The sequence below is a fragment of the Falco cherrug genome, chromosome 8, assembly GCF_023634085.1.
Source record: "Falco cherrug isolate bFalChe1 chromosome 8, bFalChe1.pri, whole genome shotgun sequence".
NCBI lineage: Eukaryota > Metazoa > Chordata > Aves > Falconiformes > Falconidae > Falco > Falco cherrug.
Window position 1 is genome coordinate 16,102,952 of NC_073704.1, and position 18,646 is coordinate 16,121,597.

At 42.5% G+C, this 18,646-nt stretch overlaps 1 protein-coding gene across 8 annotated transcripts in view; it reads left to right on the plus strand.

Annotated features, from left to right (window-relative positions):
* PIKFYVE (phosphoinositide kinase, FYVE-type zinc finger containing) overlaps positions 1-18,646 on the plus strand; it is a 69,728-nt gene that overhangs the window by 12,190 nt on the left and 38,892 nt on the right. For 5 of the 8 annotated variants that reach the window (XM_055719255.1, XM_055719258.1, XM_014282995.3 and 2 more), the window contains 8 exons: positions 3,204-3,375; positions 4,098-4,305; positions 6,752-6,841; positions 10,008-10,146; positions 12,779-12,936; positions 13,755-13,866; positions 15,627-15,771; positions 16,268-16,435. In XM_055719255.1, coding sequence (XP_055575230.1) covers positions 3,204-3,375; positions 4,098-4,305; positions 6,752-6,841; positions 10,008-10,146; positions 12,779-12,936; positions 13,755-13,866; positions 15,627-15,771; positions 16,268-16,435 — 1,192 coding nt within the window. Of the gene's footprint in view, positions 1-686; positions 766-3,203; positions 3,376-4,097; positions 4,306-6,751; positions 6,842-10,007; positions 10,147-12,778; positions 12,937-13,754; positions 13,867-15,626; positions 15,772-16,267; positions 16,447-18,646 lie in introns of those variants that run through there. The other 3 variants (XM_027810629.2, XM_055719259.1, XM_055719257.1) reach the window with 3 other exon arrangements.

The window sequence follows — 18,646 nt, forward strand, 5'->3', positions numbered from 1 at the left end:
ACTTTTGATGTGTCAAACATCTGTCATGCTGTGGGAGTGAAACATTTCAGTTGCTCAGCTTCTTGGACCTGGACCAGGTGCTCTCATTTTAGGCTCCTTCCCACTTCTGTTACCTAATCTGGTGTTACCTGATGGTTTTATTCCTAACTGTCATGGTTTAACCCCAGCTGGCAACCAAGCACCACACAGCTGCTTGCTCACTCTCCCTCACTCAGAGGGGTGGGGAGGAGAATCAGAAAGGAATGTAAAACTCAAGGGTTGAGATAAGAACAATTTAATAATTTAAACAGAATAAAAATGTAAGAACAATAACAATAATAAAAACAGTTATAATGGGAAAGTGGGGAAAATAATAAAATCTAAAGGAAAAGGGAGAAAGGAAAACAAGTGATGCACAGTACAACTGCTCACCACCTGCTGACAGATGCCCAGCCAGTCCCCAAGCAACAATCCTCCCTGCCAGATAACCCTTCAAGTTTATATACTCAGCATGACATCCCATGGTATGGAATATCCCTTTGGCTGGTTCAGGTCACCTGTCCTGGCTGTGTCCCCTCCCAGTCTCTTGTGCCCCTCCAGCCCTCTCAGTGGCAGGGCCCAAGAAACCTTCCTCCACTTAGTATAAACGTTATCCAACAACGACTAAAAACATCAGTGTCCTGTTAACATTGTTCTCACATCACAGCCAAAACACGGCCCTGCACTAGCTACTAAGAAGAAAGTTAACTCCATCCCAGCTGAAACCAGGACACTAACCATGGGCAGGTAAAACACATTGATTGTCAAAATAATAATGAGAATTCTGATAATTAATTACATCTGCTACTTACTGTGGTAGTGATTGGTCAGCAGTGTTTTCTTTCAAGCAAATATTAATCAGTGTTAATCAAGTTTGATTCAGCTGGGTAAAGGTCTGGTGTTTGCTACTGACTTGTTGATTTCACCTTCCTCTGCTTTGTTGGACCATGCCTTTAAGGTGAGGATCCAGTTGAGAAAAGAAGCCATAACTATTTGTAAGTGATGATATAAATAGCTGTGTCTGGGAGCAAGACATGAACAGGTAAAAGTACATTTAATTAAACTGATTGAAGAGGAAAAAGACTTTTGTCTTGGTAGCTTTTACAGGTAGACTTGGCGTAAGCTCACTTAAAATGCTATTCTACTTGTAAGAGTGACTTTGCTTTGGTGGAAAGGGCAGTATTTCTGAGGGTGAAACAAAAGCATTTCATTGCAGTGAGTAGGGCATTGAGTGTGGCCCCTATTTATATTTCAGTTTGTGGCAGCTTCTGAAGGGCCTCGAGATTTTCAGACACCTTTGAAGGTGTTGGAGAAGTGCTCATAAAAACAGGATGCAGCAGTAAATGTATATGTTTAGATCTTTCTCTGAAAGCAGTATGTTAGTTGCCAGCATACTGACTTCGGTGCAAATGGTAATGCATCACTGCCCTCCACTGTAGCAATGTCTTGCTTGAGTCGCTCTAGGCAACAGTTTCTTGTGGATTTGGTCTGTCTCTGCAGGAGACCACTTTACTGTTATAGGAGGTATGTGTCAGATCCTGGAAGGGGCTGCTCTTATCAATGTTTACTGCAAATAGGGGCCAGACTTGTGTTCTGAACTCTTCTTTGTAGGCTGTTCTTATCATGAGTGTTGGCTGTGACTTGAGCAAGGCAGAGAGCTGGAAGGTGTCACCAGCAATAGCCGGGTTTCTAAACAGCCAGTCAGGTGCAGGTGGGGCAGAGGCAATGTGAGAGAGATGGTGGGCAGAGACATTAATGCTTGAACAGCTGCTTTTTTTGTGGCAGAACCAGAGGCTTGGCTTATCATGCAGAGCTGTAGCAAAACCTGTTAATTGACATCCCCTGTAGCTTTGCAGCAGTTTCGTGGCAAAGCTCTTTGCTGCATCTTTCCCTGCTTGAAGCTTAGTGTTCATTGTAAAAATTTCTAGACTCTTTGGAACACTATAGACTACACTGAGCAGTCTTCAGCCTCTCTCTGTACAAGTTTTTTTTGGGTAAGGACAGCATGAAATTGTTGTCTCGTTGATCATAGCTGTTTTGGTCTCAGAGTTGTCTAGCAGCTATGTCAAACTTCACTTTGTGAACATACAAAAATAAACCCCCAGGGTGTGCTTTTTTTTGATTATGTGAAAATCAGAATATGGATCACCTTTCTTCTCTGTGGTTACTCTCTTCTTGTGTTATTTTGAGAAAAATCTTGCAGCACTTCCCCTTCCTAAGAAAAACTCAGGGTAGTCAGTCCTTCTGAAAAGGCTTATTGCCAGAACTGAACTCTAGCAGTGTTTCACAGTTAGAGCTGTCATGTGACCATTAGCAGTTGTCTCCATCTGTGGTAATTGTAGCTGGTGTGCTCAGAATGATAATTGAGAGATTTGTCTTGCTCTGTTCTTTATAGCTACAACACCAAATGTAAGTTTTAACTCTTTGTTTTCAAGTCTTAAAAACAAGACAAAAATTCCTGTGGCTGTATGCATGCTGTAAATCTGCTGAATGTGTGTTCCACAGTTGTCTTCACATGGCAGTTAACCTGGAGTTCAGAAACAATGTCAATCTGGGACACAGACTTTTACAGCCATTTACTGAGGTTTTGAAGAATTTGATCATATAACAGAACTTTTCACATGTATCTATAGTCCTTTCAAAGTACATTCCAGTGTTAGCTGTTGAAATGATGTTCCTGCGCTGCTGATAATTCCTGATAATTTGATTTATCTCTGGATAACAGCTTCAACTAATCTGCAGGTTTTGGGTTTCTTTGTTCTGTTTGGTTTTTGGTTTTGTTTTTTTTGTTTAACTGTGCTTGTTTGAGGGCCTGTCATATGCTAGAGGCAAGTGAGAGGGAAGAGCAATCAATACTTCATAAGTTGGTTTCTTCTTGACCTTTCTCTACAGCTCAGGATAGTTTTTATCTGCTTTGCTTGCATCTTGGATAAAGAAGGCAAAGGCTTACTAGGTTTATTCTCACAGCTAAGAACTCTCTCAGCCTTCTGACTCCCTGTAAAACCACATGAAAAATCCTTTCTGTGCATATGTGTGCCTTATACACGAGAGTGTGAACATACACACATGTATATGAATATATGAGAGTGTCCTTTTCATATGCATGGTCTATACAGCAATCATGAGTCCAAACATGCTTTTTTTATTTACAAAAAAAGGCTTTTCTCTGCTGCCTTACCTTGTAGGACAGTGACTTGAAGCAGTACTGGATGCCTGACAGCCAGTGCAAAGAATGCTATGACTGCAGTGAGAAATTCACCACCTTCCGGCGGAGGCACCACTGTCGACTTTGTGGACAGATCTTCTGTAGTCGATGCTGCAACCAGGAAATCCCTGGAAAATTCATGGGCTACACAGGTAGGGTTTACCTGTTGAGAAGCAGAACATTCTCTGTGTGCTCAGCTCTGTTTGGGCTACTGCATTTTATATTCTGGCATCTGCTAGAGAATGCTGTACAGGTCTCTAGTGAGCTTAGAAATAAGCAAAAAGAATCACAGCACCTAATTCTACCAGTTTCTTCATGCTCAATGGTGGATTATGCCATGCCTGCTTATTTTTACCAAGACTACATCCATGATGTCAAAAATGGCCACTGTTTAACAAGGATGTTCACTGCAAAAAATGTGTTCAAGTAAAAGCTGCTCTTAGTGATGGTAGTTTTAAAATTTTATAAGCCACATGTTCTAACTGAGAGTGAAGGAAACTCACCAGTTACCAAACTCTAGACGTCTCCTGAAGGAGATAATTATTTCCAGACATCAGCTGGTATGTCATATCTGACTGGCTGTTGTTGTAGCATGATTTCAGTGTGCACATGTGCTGTCTCTCCCTACCCCCACAACCTGTCTCTCTCTTACTGATCTCGCGTGTTATCCATCATTTGACTTGGAGGAATTCCCTGAGTGTACAGTTATCTGGGGTTTTGCTCTTTAAGGGGATATGAGAAGCAGACTTAAACAAGCAAAGAGGTTTTGAAACAGGAAACCCTGCTTTTTCTACCATTACACACCTTTCATCCTGTAGGAACAGAGTACTATTTGTTCCTGTTCACTTACACTCTCTGGTTCCTCTTTCCATAGGGGATCTCCGAGCCTGCACTTACTGCCGCAAAATAGCCTTAAGCTACGCACACTCCACAGACAGTAACTCCATTGGAGAAGACTTAAATGCTTTGTCAGATTCTGCATGTTCTGTATCAGTGCTGGATCCTGGTGAGCCGCGCACACCAGTTGGGAGCCGTAAAGCTAGCCGCAACATCTTTCTGGAGGAGGATCTAACCTGGCAAAGGTAAAGTGAATGGTTTCATGCTGAGCTCCAGAATCATAACTGTTTTCAGGCTGACACATACCTAGACAAAAGCTGGTGGTTTCCATCTGGGAAACTTAGTAGTAGATCTGTAAAAAGATTCTAATCCTGTGCTTGTTTCTAGTATTCTTCTTTTTGAGTTGAAATGTGGCAACTTTCCTAGTGGAGTTTTAAATTATTTGCAGTTTTTTCCTTTAACCTACTGAATCGGTGATTCTATACCAGTTGCAGAGCAGGCTTTTAGCTTCAGAGTTTAAAAAGACAAACCAAAACCCCATCCCTTCTAACTGCCAACGTATTGAGAGGCAAGTCAGTGTAACACTGATGCTTTACCTGTCAGGTTTTCAATTGAGCGAGAAAATAAAGAGATGCTGTCTGTGTAAATGAAAGAGAAAAGGTGGAAATAACCACCTGTTTCAACTGAAGTGGGATTGAAAGGACAGCTATAAAGGTTCTCCGATCTCCTTCCAAAGTATATTTCTTCTTATTGCTCTCAAATGAGGCGTTCTTAATTTTCAGGCCATGAATGAAAGAACGCTGTACTACTTATCAAATGGTATACAAGCTAATTTCTGAGGACCTTTATTTAATTTAAGGGTGGGCTGGAGAAATAGTCAGATGTGGTGTTTGTGTTCATTTCACTAAAAACAGAAGAACAGGCAGGTATGAAACTACGGAGACAATCTTGAGTCAAAGTCTTTCTTTAACTGAGGGGTAGTGTTAGTGACATGTGCCTCTCAGCAAATCTCTTCTGGTGGTTCTGATAGTTTTAAAAGGAAAACCTCAAAAACAACTGTCTTCAGAAAGTGTCCTGATTCTTGCTTTGCATGTTGCTTTTCAGAGTATGGTGCTCCTATATGGAAGCAATTAAAGAGTTGGCTTTAGGCCTAAAGGAAAATACTTCTGGTTTAATGTCATGGTCACCTAAAGCAGTAATGTTGCAATACTTGGGATAAATGCTACCAGATTTTGAATTGGGGAGTAAGTATGTGTGCTCGGAATGCTTCTCTTCAGGTGTACAAAATAATAGATGGCATCATTAGTTCTGTCTTCTGATGTGTTATTAGTATCTTTATTATAGCAATTCAACAGCTTGTAGGCAGAACATGTAAAGGAAGTATTTATGTCTTTATTTTCGGCAGCTTGTAGTACTCAAGGGAAGTAGTGGCTATTCTTGAAAGCCTAGTAACTTTCTGTAGTAGAACACTTAGTCTTGTTGGGGAACACTGAGTAAACATGGGCTGCTTTTGTGTGTGAAAGGGAGAGAGCGAGATTAGGTAATTTCCTTCAGTGAGTGTTGCTCGTAAAATGTAAAACTTTGCAGTGGGTTATGGTGCTTCTTTTAATACTGCATTTGGTATGTTCCTGATTGACCTTCAAGGGTGTGAACTCAAGACATTGAACTTAAATGCCACCACAGTGGAAGGTGGCAACTCACAGCTTTGTAATGGAAGTAAAGTTATTTTTCTAATATGTGGCTTCCATGTGAGAAGTGGTTTGCTTCAGAAGAAAACTTGGGAGTTGAGTCTCTTCCCAAAATAATGTATTTGAGATAAGGCTCTTGCCTGTCGCTGTCATACACTGCAAAACAGTGAGAAAAGCATTTATGGGAGTGATGCTGTATTTACTTGTCTAATCTTGCTCTGCTATTTGAGCAGTTGGAACATGGAGGCATGGGCTTCTGCTTTAACTAACTTGAAGGGCTGTGACCTTTAAAAGTGAAGGAGTGGTGTACTCTTGGCAAGTACAGGTACTCGGGCAAAGTTGTATTGTGTACATTTTCTCATGAAGAACATTTATTGTGCTAGTAACGTGTCTACATCCCAGAGTACAGCCAGTATGGCTCTGTCAGTTGGAGTGTAGTGGCTTTTATCTGTTAACAGTTTTGCCAGTAGGAATTTACTTTGATGGTGTATGAATATCTGCCGTCCTTCCTCCTGGGGCGGAAGGGGAAGGAAGGCAAAGGTGATAGTGATCAGGTTAAACAGTTACAGAAGGTTGTCAGGCTATCTTGGTAAAAGCTGTCTAGCAATAGCTATAGATAGCATTGCTTGGATTGCAAAGATGATGTGTTGGGGAGATGAGGGTAATGCCTCTGCCTCCAAAGGGTGCAATGACAGCCTGCAAAGAAGGAGGATGTGTAAGAAAGCGATATAGGGGAAGAGGGTGTGAAGGCAAGATAATATGAGAAGTGGGAAGAGCCTGTATTGTCCAAGACTTATGTCTGAATGGAGAGAACTTGAGCACTGTCCTTCAAATATCATTGGCCCACAGCTGGAGAAAGATTCCCTATTCCCTCATTGATTTAAGTCATGGGTGTGAATGAGAGGTAACATTATGGTTAACCTTATTTTAATTCCAACTGTTCTGATGCTGCTGCATGTGGCAAATCTCTCAAACATCTGTAACATGCTCCTTTTCCTTGCAGTTTGATTCACCCAGACTCTTCAACTACCACACTGTCTGCACGCCTTGGGTCTGTGCAGGAGGATGCAGGGAAGTCACCAGCTAGGAACAGGTAAACTAATCATATCTGAGTATTTTCTGTCCTGGATGCACTCCTAGCACACTCTTATCTGTAAAGCCTGTATTTTGGGGCTTGTTTTTACTGAGCATGCTGTTTCATCTTTAAAATGGGACACCTCATTACCTGTATGTAATGCTACAGAAAGACCATTTAGGCACATACTCATATGAATAAATATGCCACTTTTGAGGAACCTGTAGTTTGCTGCTTAGTCAGTCAAATAGAGGTGGTGGTAAAGAGGACAGAAAGGGGAAGAACTGGCTAAGGAAGGTGGTTCTGAGGAAGATGAAGAAAAGGGAGTTAACTGGGATATGGTAATGGTAGGCAAAGACTGAGGTCATGGAGGAGCAGAGGTGTAGTGTTCATCTGTTTGTTTTGTGGGTTTCCTCCCTTCCACCTCCTCTATCTGCTCCATCTGCACTTTCATTAATTACGATCTTTAAGTTACCGGGCTTCCTTAGGCTAAAATCCCATCATAGGTCTTTATGCAAGAGTGCTGGGTAAACTTGGAAATGTGAGATCTTTAGCAGAAGTTGTGAATGCTTGAGCTTAAATACATTGGTATTAGAAGAACAAGTAATTTCCACTTCATAGTGCTTCTGCTGCGGTTCTGGTTGCATACTTCTGTTATGGTTAAATTGGGGGAATGAAGGTGAGGCAAGGATATGAGAAGCAGAGCAAAGATAATCCAAATTTCAGTGTTGGAGGCAAGAGATATTCAGAGACTTCTTTACATTGGTGCTGCAGGAATGCAGAATGTTTAGCAATTTAGAGGGATCTGGCAGGACCAGCAAAGACAGGGAACTCTGCTGAGAAGGATGCCGGGTGTGCCTTTCAGGGAACGGACTGTTCGGAATCTTTATCTTCTGTGAGATGGGAACAGTTAGGAGAGGATAGGTGCACACTGTACAGCTGAGAACCAAAGATCTCACCTAGGGGAAGTCAAGTACTGGTGGATAAACTAGTGCCAAAAATCAATTCTAGATTTTTGGAATGGCAAGGAATTCAGAGTTAAAAGGTAAATGCTAAATAACTGCAGTAACGTCAAGACATGTCTGAAAACTTGAGGATGCTCTCGTGCATCCTGTTTGAATTGATGTTGTCTGTTTTAAAAGGCCTTTGCTGTTTGCTCACACATGCAGTAGTAGGAGGTTTGTAAGATGGACCTGGCAGGCTCAAACCACTCATTAAAAGTTAAATTTTAACTCTCTGGCTAATCATGGCCTCACCATAGTACTTACCTCTCTGGACTCCTGTTTGAGAAATAACGATGAGGTATAACCTATCTCTGCTCAAATTCTGAACCTGTGGAAACAAAGCTATTGGCTTTGGGCTGAGCAATGCTATCCTTTAGGTCTTCTCAAAGCAGCTGTAGAAGTTTCTTTGAGGCAAGCTTGACCATGCCACTTTGTAGATGAGATGAAGCAAAAAAGGTGCAGGCTGAGTGCATTTAGATGCAGGTAGCAGAAGTTACTTAATACTATTTGTTTTCCCTGTGGGTGGGGGACGTGTTGTTTTTTTTCTCAGACTGATTATTTATAGGGAAAAAACCCCAGCACAACAGTCAAACATTGCAAGCAGAGGGATTTGAACTTCTCATTTGCAGGTCCTTCTAAAGGATGGGGATTGTCATTGCAAAATCTCCCCCTCTGTTTTTAGAAAAGATAAATACAATTAAGTCCCAGATGTAATTGGTGATGACAAAGACACAGATATGAAATCTGACTGTTACAATGCTTGTTAAATGCCCTTTTACACAAAAAAATACCTGCTGACTACAGGTAGGTGGTACAGTTAAAGTAACTGTTGCAAAAAAAACCACACGGGAGGAGTGCTTAATAGTGGACTTTGATGTCAGTCTCATCTTCCACTAAGAATGCTTTCTGTTAAGCTGTGTAACTCTTCCAGTTTTAACTTTGTAAACTTGAGAGTATCTGAACAGAAGAAGAAGAAGAAGAGAGCATCTGAAGTAGAAGCAGAGTTTTAGCCTGCCTTGAATGCCTGACTATGACAGAAAATTTTTGCTTGTCACCTTTACATGGATGTAGAGCCAACATAGTTTTCTTTGATTCTGCTAAAAAGTACCTAACTAAAAACCTTTATCAGACCAGTATTCCTCCTCAAGAGACAGGGGAGGAAAAAGCAATGATTTTGAGACTATTGCACCTTCAGTGCCGCCGCCTTGCAGTACAAAATCTGAAATAGGGTGGCATTACTATTTCATGCCAGGACTCAGCCGCACAAACCATTGAGAATTCTTGGGAATTTGCTAAGTGGCTAACAGACACTCTAATTAAACTCTGTGAAGTTACCTGAATTTAATTCCAAAGGCTATAGGCTGGCAACAGTTCTCATCACTGAGACTGCTGCAAGCCTCTTGAGTCAGTTCAGCATTAGTGTTCTGAGCTTCCCTGTTGCTGTATGCAGAAGTGTTTTCCATCCTCGCTCCTTAGAGTGCTGTTAGCATTAATAGCTTACACTGCATGCTTTTTGCTGTGTGATGAGAAGTTGCACCCTGGTTATTCAGAGGCTTACTCTAGTTGTGGGACATTGGAGCAGAGGGTATCTGGAACTAGCCAAGATTTCCTAACAGTTGAGCTGAGATCAGATGGATACTCCGTATCACAGTACAAGGAAGATTGCCAGCTGGGGAACAGGTGTGCAAACTTCCAGACTCTGCAAGCTTTCAACCATATATTTCAGAGGGCTGGAGAGAAGGAATTTTAAGTAAGCCAAGGAGAAGGGGAATCTCTGCCCTGTTACATGGATCCTGTAATGGGATCTGTTGCTGGCATGCCATCTGTCTTGCCTCCAAACGGTTGGAGCTTCTACTTAACCAGTATCCCATCCCTGCCTCGGTCTATTCAAATGCAGACATATATGAATTGCTGTGTCTTAACTTAATTCTGCTTCCTACAAAGAGCTTTACAAAAGTTTATATTTAACTTAGATGCTCTAAAGCAGTACACTTGCTTCCTAGGGATCCTTTCTTCTGCTTTGATGGGTAAGAGTCTTTAAGCAGTAAGTCTGTACTGAGGAGAGTGAACAGTGTCACAGGCTTAAGTTCCTTTTTGGCACGCTACAAGATCAATGGCTGCTCTGGTGAAGCACTGCACAATGAACACTTACATCTCAATATTTCTCTCTTTCGCTACAGATCAGCCAGCATCACTAACCTATCACTGGATCGGTCAGGTTCACCGATGGTGCCTGCCTATGAGACATCTGTCAGCCCACAGGCCAGTCGCACGCATATGAAGGCTGAGACGAGCGAGGATGAGCGCAAAATCCTTCTGGTACCTTTCAGGCTTCTGTTTGTCTTGCTCTGTGAAGGCAGTGAAGTTTGTCTTTCTTATATCATGCAGCAGGAGTATCTTGCTGCCTTTAAAAGCTCTTTTCTGAGCACTCTTACCTTACCTGGACCCCTCATTCAGGTGGGGCAGGGTTGGAGAATATTGATGCTGCTTTGGATGCTTCCATCTGCCTGAAACAAATCATAGTTTCATGCAGTGTTTACATAAAGGTGTTTACAGGTTTTGTCTTGGAAGGTGTGTTATGCAGTGTGGAGTTGGTGTGTGGTGGCTTCTTGTGGGTTAAACCCATCATGGTTGCAGCTGTATCACAATGACGTGATTCTGTATTTTCTTCAGGTTCAGATTTTCCCTTTCATAGGCTACATAGGAAACTTTAAATGGCTGCATACAGAATGAATGAGTTAAAGCTGTTACAGCTTATTGGGCCAAATAACTTGGCTCGCCTCTTTGTTTGCAGAATAAATATAACATTTTGTAGACGGTTGTACTGACGTACTTGTTCAAAGAAAAATCAATGTACAGCAGTGTTCTATGTAATCCTGTTATCTCCTCCCCACAGAGGCGGTGTTGTAGGTGGCAGTTACTGCACTGTGTTCAGTAGAAAACGGTAGGGGTTTTTTTTTGAGGGAGGGGAAGTGTTTCCAACTAATGGGACAAAAAAGATGCAGAGAAGGGAAGGGAGTGGTTTTCACACATTAGCAAATTCAGGATTGCTCCCCATTGCCAGTTTTAAATCGGGAAGGCTAATTTCTGTGTTGTCAGGTATTTACCTGCTGTCAGCAGAATGCATAGAAGTATTCCTGAAGGTGTGAAAACACTCTAGCTCCTGTTCAGTTGTACAACTCCTTTCCTGGATGTGCTGTGAATGCATAACTGTGTGTGGGAGAAACATTTTTAAGGCACATCTTTATACCACACTGCCCCATGCATATATGTTACTGAGAGAAAAATAAAATTTTAAATGCTATGAATGCAACTTGGACCAAGAGTATCAAGTCCCAGTGCATTTCAGCTTCACAGTGTTTAATTTTTTTGTCTGTTTCCTTCCTTGGGCGAGAAAAGGATTGGCAGTATCACTTCTGTTCATGTCAGAGCAGAAGATGCAGTGTCAATTAATGTAGGGTTTTCTGTGAATTCCCACTGTTTGTTTAATGCCCTTAGCATGTGGAGCTGACTATATCAGGAATTAATTTAAAGCTTAATATATTCCGTTCAGAAGACTAATGAACTTTGCTCATGACATAAAAGGTAGGGGAGGGTCTACATACACTGGGGTGAGCACATATTTCTGTGAACTAGAGGTCAAAACCCTTGAGTTGAAAGCGTTTGCTGTGTTCTGCCAGTTTGTCAAGTTTACTGAATTTACCATGTGAGTTAAGGGTAAACTACAAGGCGGCTGAACTGTGAAATTTCCAGTTGCACAAGATCTTGTGATACTGTGATGTGTTCTGTTACTGATCCATTTGACTCTGTGCTGTGTATGGAAGGGGAGCTGCCGACACTGGTTTTAGGATAATACCCAGGACAGTCACTGCTGGAAATAAAAGCAGAAAGCCAGTCCAGTAACAAAAGTGGAGCAAAACTCCTGGATCTCAGGGCACCCTTGGGAAAGACGCAATAATGTGGGTCTGGCAGTTAACTGGAAAACTGAAACCAGGTAAAATTTAATTACAGCTTTCCCTTCCGCCCTGTTACACAAAAATAGAACGAGTGAGGTATTTGAGAAAGTGAGCTGCAGTGTCTCTTCTCCACCCCTTGGGGTGTTCTGTGGCGCTCAAAATAATCCCAGTTCCCACTCTGCAACAACGGATTGTGCTGTGTCAAGCCAGGGCACATAAGGGAAAGCAAAAGGGGCCAGGTGCAGCGACAGCTCGGTTTGGATGGAGCATAGCCTACACAAGAGTTGACACACATGCTCAACAGGCTCCAAAATAAGTTGAGGGTATAGGCTGCAGTTGTTCCAAGTGGTGAGAGGAAGAGATCGAGAGATTCAGAAATGGTTAATTGAGTTAGGAGGGGTGCACACCTTTTTTTGCTTAGTGGCCAAAGCTAGCAGTGTCTAAAAAAGGCTTGATAATGGACAATACAAAAAGGAATCCTCAGTAACTTGAACATAGCAGTGTGCGTTGCTGTGTCAAGTATTTGCTTTATATCTGGGCTTGATAATGGACTACTAGGCTTCACAAAGCCTAGGTTGAGCACAGATGATATAAAAAAGCCTTTTTCCAAAGGATGGATTTTCGTTGTCCTCTATACTTACACACACCCCCCTGAGTTCGAGAATCGAATGCAAGAGGGTAGTAATGAGGATGTGTCTTGTAGGCAGTACAAAATCTTGCTGCATTAAAAACAAAATCCCCTTCAGTCTGAGGGTACCCGTTTTGTTTGTTTCTTGTTCTCAACTTTATATAAAAGGAAGGATAGAAGGAGCTGATCTCACATTTGTTTGCTGTTTCTGTTTGCACCTTCACATAGGGTGTGCAGAACAGCTTAGATTTTATGCCTGTTTGCAGAGGGCTCTTGATCTGGAAGCTGATCTGAGGGCCTGGGTTGATGTCCTTGAAACCAGTGCTAAGGTCAGACTAGTAAGTAACTTGCACATCTCCCTGTCCAGGACTCAGTCCAGCTGAAAGATCTTTGGAAGAAAATCTGCCATCACAACAGTGGGATGGAATTTCAAGACCATCGCTACTGGCTGCGGACACATCCCAACTGTATTGTGGGAAAAGAGCTGGTCAACTGGCTCATTAGAAATGGGCACATAACCACAAGGTAACCCTGGTGCTTTAGGACAGCAGGTGTCTTCTGTCTTTGTGACAGAAGGTTGTGAGTTTTAGCTGATATAGGCTACCTTAGATTGCAGAGATAGATTCTGTTGCAGGGAGGTGAGAAAGAAAGAAAATTCGGTTTTATTCATTGCTGCCTGCCAAAGCAGGTAGGGTTCTAACTCTGTGTGGCCCAAAACAACAGGGCACAGGGGGCTGTCTGGTTTGGGAGCTGGTGTGGGAGGTAGCATATGGGACAAGTATTACTCGAACAGTTGGAGAACAGTGAGTGTATTACAAAGACTGTCCAGAAATGTTCAGTAATACTCCAAAGAGCAAGTCTGCCCCTGGGATCAGAGATATATTTAATATATATATAATAGTGTTTGGTGGTTAGATTTTTGGTGGGACTGGCAGACTTTTATCCTTGTAAGCGAGTGTAAAGAATCTGTTATATTTAACTATGTGTGAACAGGATAAAACTGAGATGGTTCTTAAGCATAGACCAGCAGTCCTTGCTCAGCAGAGATGCTCAGTATCTGTAAATCAACCAAACAATATTGGAGGATCACAAGCAGTATGTCTTAATCATCTGTGGGGCACCTCAGCTGAGCTGAGAGTTCTGGCAGTCTCTTCGTGTAGCTCCATACTTGAATCAGTACACTGCTGCCTCTCCACAGTATTTTAACTAGTGTTTGGTTAAACATAGCAATGGGATACTGGTGAGTCAAATAGTGTGTCACCAATTACTCTTTCCTTTTGTACCATAAACCATGTGTGTTTAGGACTAGACTTAGAAAACCATCTCTATTCTTATGCTTCCAGGGTCCAAGCCATTGCAATAGGACAAGCATTGGTTGATGGACGCTGGCTAGAATGTGTCAGTCATCATGATCAGCTCTTCAGAGATGAGTATGCTCTCTACAGACCATTACAGGTAAAAGGAGTAGGAAAGCTGTGGTTCTTGCTGGGTTTGGCTGCTGACTAGAATCTTCTCTAATCCTGTTCTCAACAGCCGTTGTATGTTTTCTGAATCAGCCCTCCTGTACAGAGAACTGGGCTCCAGGCCTTTTTCCTTAGTGGAAAGCCTAAGCAGCATTTGCCCAGAAAACTTTGAGGCTGTCCTGTGTGGTGGATGAGTTGTTATATGTAGTACTGCTTAAAGTGGAAGAAAGGTTCTCCAGTCTAGGCCAGTGCGTCTCGTGGCGAACATATTCCACGGAGGCCTTGGGACGGTACAGTCTGTGCTTGTGGCAGCTGTGCTATCATGTGCAGAATCTGGAGTCTGTATGCAGTTACTGGTGACTGAGACACAGTGGTGGTCTTCTGTTTCAAAACTCCTTCTTTAAAAACTTCCAAAGAATGAATATTTTAGATATACAGTATTGGATCTTCTTACATATTATATTGGTAACCACCTTCTGATCTCCAGTGATGGCAGAATAAAGAATTCAGTACCTTAGCCACATGATGCAAGATTGGAAGAGGGTCTTTGTCATGCCTCCAGATAAGCTTAGCTAGCTGAGGGGGATGCAGGGAACCAGTGACCAGAGATGCTATCATATGTATTTCATTGCAGTCAAACTTGCTGAGAGGTAAGAGCAGTTACTGGCCGGAGGGACTGAGAGACTTTTTTTAACTTGAACAAGATCTATCTGTAGCCTTGCTATTACCTGAAAGCTTTCAGCCGAGTCTTTCATGTTCTGCAGCTTCTTACAACAAAGAATGGCTCAGCTGTCTCATAGACTTCAGTCAGAAAGTGTGTAGCCATTAGCATCTTGTCTCCCTTGTGCATTTCAGCTCTTGACCACAGTCACATGGTCTTCCGTTGAGATTGCTCCAGGCTTCATCTGGTATCTCAGCTAGTCAGCTGCATTGTCTCCGTTTGTTAGTAAAAGTTTTCCCTTAACTAGCAAGTGCTTGTTGATCCCTGTTTGTAACTACTTGTAGGGGGCTTGTGTTATTCAAGGTTTAAAGCCAATTCTTGTTCTTATCAGCCGAAAGCGCTGTCTGATCTCATTTCCCCTGGACAGAGTCAGGAGAAACAGTGGTGTTGACTCAGCTGCTTGCTGCGCTCACTGTAGCCTAAGGAATGACAGTGAGAACTTCCTCTTGAGTTGGCTGGAGGCATCAGGATGACTGATGGAAATTGCTTAGGTGCTCTCCAGGTTCTCTGGCACCCTCGCCAGGCTTTGCTTTGATGCAGTAGCCCCAGCTAGAGCCTGACTTGTGACTAAAACCTTTAGAGCTACTTTGGTCAGTCACAGGATCGCTCCAGTAACTTAGAGCTAGCCTCCTCCAAAAGCTGCGTGTGCTGGTTTCTGGCAAAGGATATGGTCATCGCCACCTTGGCTGGGGATAGCAAGTATTCAACACTGCTGAGCTGGATGTGGTGACAGAAAACATGCAGTAGAATAGACATGTCCTTTAGTGCCACTTAGTCACAACTTGTGTGGAAGTGAGGAGAAGGCAGAGACTAAGCACATGGGAAGTGTAAAGAAGTACTTGTTTCCTGTCCCAAAGAGTTACTATTTCATGGCAAGGGGGGTGGCTCTATGACTAACCTGGCTCAGCCCACTGAGAGTATCTGATTTTTGAAATATGTGATCTGCACTTGTAGCAGACTGCTTTCTAAAGCTGCTTAATATTTCAGCAGAGCTGCACTTCTAACACCTTTTTTTCTTCCTTGTCTTCTAGAGCACGGAGTTCTCGGAAACCCCATCTCCAGACAGTGACTCTGTGAACTCTGTAGAAGGACACTCAGAGCCATCCTGGTTCAAAGACATCAAGTTTGACAGTGACACAGAGCAGATTGCTGATGAAGGAGAAGATAACTTAGCCAGTGAGTTTCACGCAAGTCTTGTTCTCACTCTGCCTTCTCCCCCGTTATCCCCAGTCCCTCAGGACACAGTAGTTTAACCATGTCTTGCTTTATATGTGTATGTGTTTGTGTGTGTGCGTGCATGGGCTGTAAGGATCTAAGCAAACTATAACCTAGCTAGTCCTCTTGTTTCTTATGGTGGATACAGTATTTTGTGTTTAGTGGAACTGGTAAAGCTTCATACTTCTAATGGAGGAGAAGCATGTAAATCGCTGCCGTCTGTTTCTCGGGCAGACTTCTGCTTAATTTGGGCCTTACAGTAATGCACTAAAGAATGCCCAATATGTCAGCATGCACACATGAAGATAAGATTAGAACGATGAAAATACTGTATTCCTTTAGTAATGCACACTGGTCTTTATGTATTAAAGACAATTTTTCTCCTCTCCGGTACCCTCATGATACCCATTTGAACCCTTTTCCTCCCCGTATCTTCCCCCTTACCCAACACTAAAAGACTCCGCCAGCCCTAGCAAGCGCACTTCAGTCAGCAGCTTCCAGTCCACAATGGACAGTGATTCAGCCGCTTCCATCAGCCTGAACGTGGAGCTGGACAACGTGAACTTCCATATCAAGAAGCACTCCAAGTACCCTCATGTGCCCCCTCACCCTGCCGACCAAAAAGGTATGAGGTAGTCACCAGCTGGAGTTGCACATGATGGAGAGCTAGGCCCTAGTAATACTGACCTATTTGGACACTACTTTTGTAGCTGTCTTACAGAGGGGGAAATAATGATATCTAGCTGGCACTCACTGGCAGTTTTGATGTGCTCACCTCTGAGGAGGCTCAGTAGACTTGTTGAAACACCTTCTCTGCAGAGTGTGTAACTTCCCCTGTGACTTTCTCTTTGCAGTTGAAGCATACCTACATAACAGGGCAGATCCACGTATATACAGTTTCTGGCTAACTGGGGTGGAAAAATAGTCCGTGCATAAACCAGTTTGATACATGTCTCTACAGTTTGAGATTGAACTGGAAAAGCAAGCAAGAAAAAACCCCAAAGAACAAAAAAACCCACAATATGGAAGAGCTCTGTGCTGACTTCTAATTGTATGTTAATAAGCTTACATTTGACAGAAGAATCTTACCTGATGAGCAATAAGGCCTAACTTAATCCATGCATGTAACATTGGTTCAAAAGAGAACAGCCACTTAAGTGAAGTAGGAAGAAATAAAATACTCAGTGTCGAAGACTTCTTTTGAAAGTTTTTTCTCCTAAGTACGTACTAAATGGAAAGACTCTTAACTATAAGCAAAATCCTTATGGAAAGATAATGTGCCTGCCTGTTGAAAACTGCATTCACTAACTTGGACAAGGGCTGACTGAAATTGGGGCTTGCCACTGGCTTGGGTCTAGTATATTCTAGTTGCTTTACATGCTGGGTAGCAACAGATGTATTCCTTACCTAAGGTTACATTAGCTTTGTAGACTTCTGTCTTTGGCTGCTTCTAAGGAGTTTCTTATTCTTAATTATTATTTCCCTCCCCTCCCTTCAGTATTTCCAACTTTACAAGATGATCCAATGTGAATTAATTTGGACTCCTTCCAATGAATTCATCCTTCTGTAAAGTCTAACAGACTTGTGGATCAGCATGCAAGACTCGCTTTATGCCTGTAAACAGATTGCATTTTCTGAAATGATCGCCAAAGAGAGTGAGGGAGGAGAACTGGTCACAGCTGACTTTCATAGTATGTTAGACATGGGAGGGAGAATGAGGCAAATTAGAGAAGGAATTTATCAGTGCCCATTGTAGTCACTTCTTGCTATTTGCTAAAAGTATGTCTGGAAGAAGGGAAATCTTAACTGCTTGGTTTTTCCTCCAAAGAGAGGAGCAGAGCAGTTTTGAAATTTGAGTTGTCAGATGACCCAACAGTAGGGATGGGTTGTCAGCATGGCTGACACCAGCTCGTTATTGGTTGCTTTCAACCTGTTTCTGGCTCATGCCCTAATCAAATGAAAAGCTAATGCATCTGCAGGGAAGCAGAGGTGTAGAGGGGGAGAATATATTAATGAATTCCTTTTAGGAAGGAGGGATGCTGGATTAAATGAGCTTGAAACAGGCCCAGGTGTGCTGCAGTATCCTCTGAATTTACAGCTGTAGCATGTTTATCTTTATGAGTGTGTGTTGGCAGTAAAACAGGTAATACTCAGCTTGATTCTGGTCAGTGTTGAAGGACTTAGCAGAGTGATAGTCCTGATTTCAGACCTATCTCAGTCTTCGTCTCCTTATACAAAGAGCAGTACATGATGAAGGGGAAACGTAAGAGAGCCTGCCTCTCTTGGAAACTGTTGACCAAATCAAGGCTTCTTATAGCCAGAACTGAAGCTCTTGTGAGAAAGGCTTTGATGACGGAGAGCTCAGAGAAGATCAGAAAAGGCAAGTGGTTAGGTGACTGAAGAGTGAGAGACAGTTCTGTCTCTGAATTATATATGTTGACAGCACTTTGCTATCTTGTGTGAATCTCTGCTGACTGGTGTTTGTTACCTGTGCCTGAAATGTGTGGTCTCTTACCCAGGTTATTCTGCAGGAGTGTAATTTATAGAATTTCCCAGAAAACTGGGAAAAACTGCTTTTAAGAGAATGGATTTCCCTTGAGGGGAAAGTCTCAGTAATATGCCCAGAACTAGGATAGGATGGAGGTGTGAGTCATGAAAACACACCATGCAGAGGTAGGTATTATTCTGCAGGTTTTTTGAAAAATCTGTATCCCCTGCAAATACAGAGGGTTCCTGGCATGACCATCTCTGGAGGAAAAAGACCTAACCAAAGAGTAACAAGTTAAAATGAATGACAACATTTTGAATAGCAAGAAACACTTCTTGGCAATAGGGA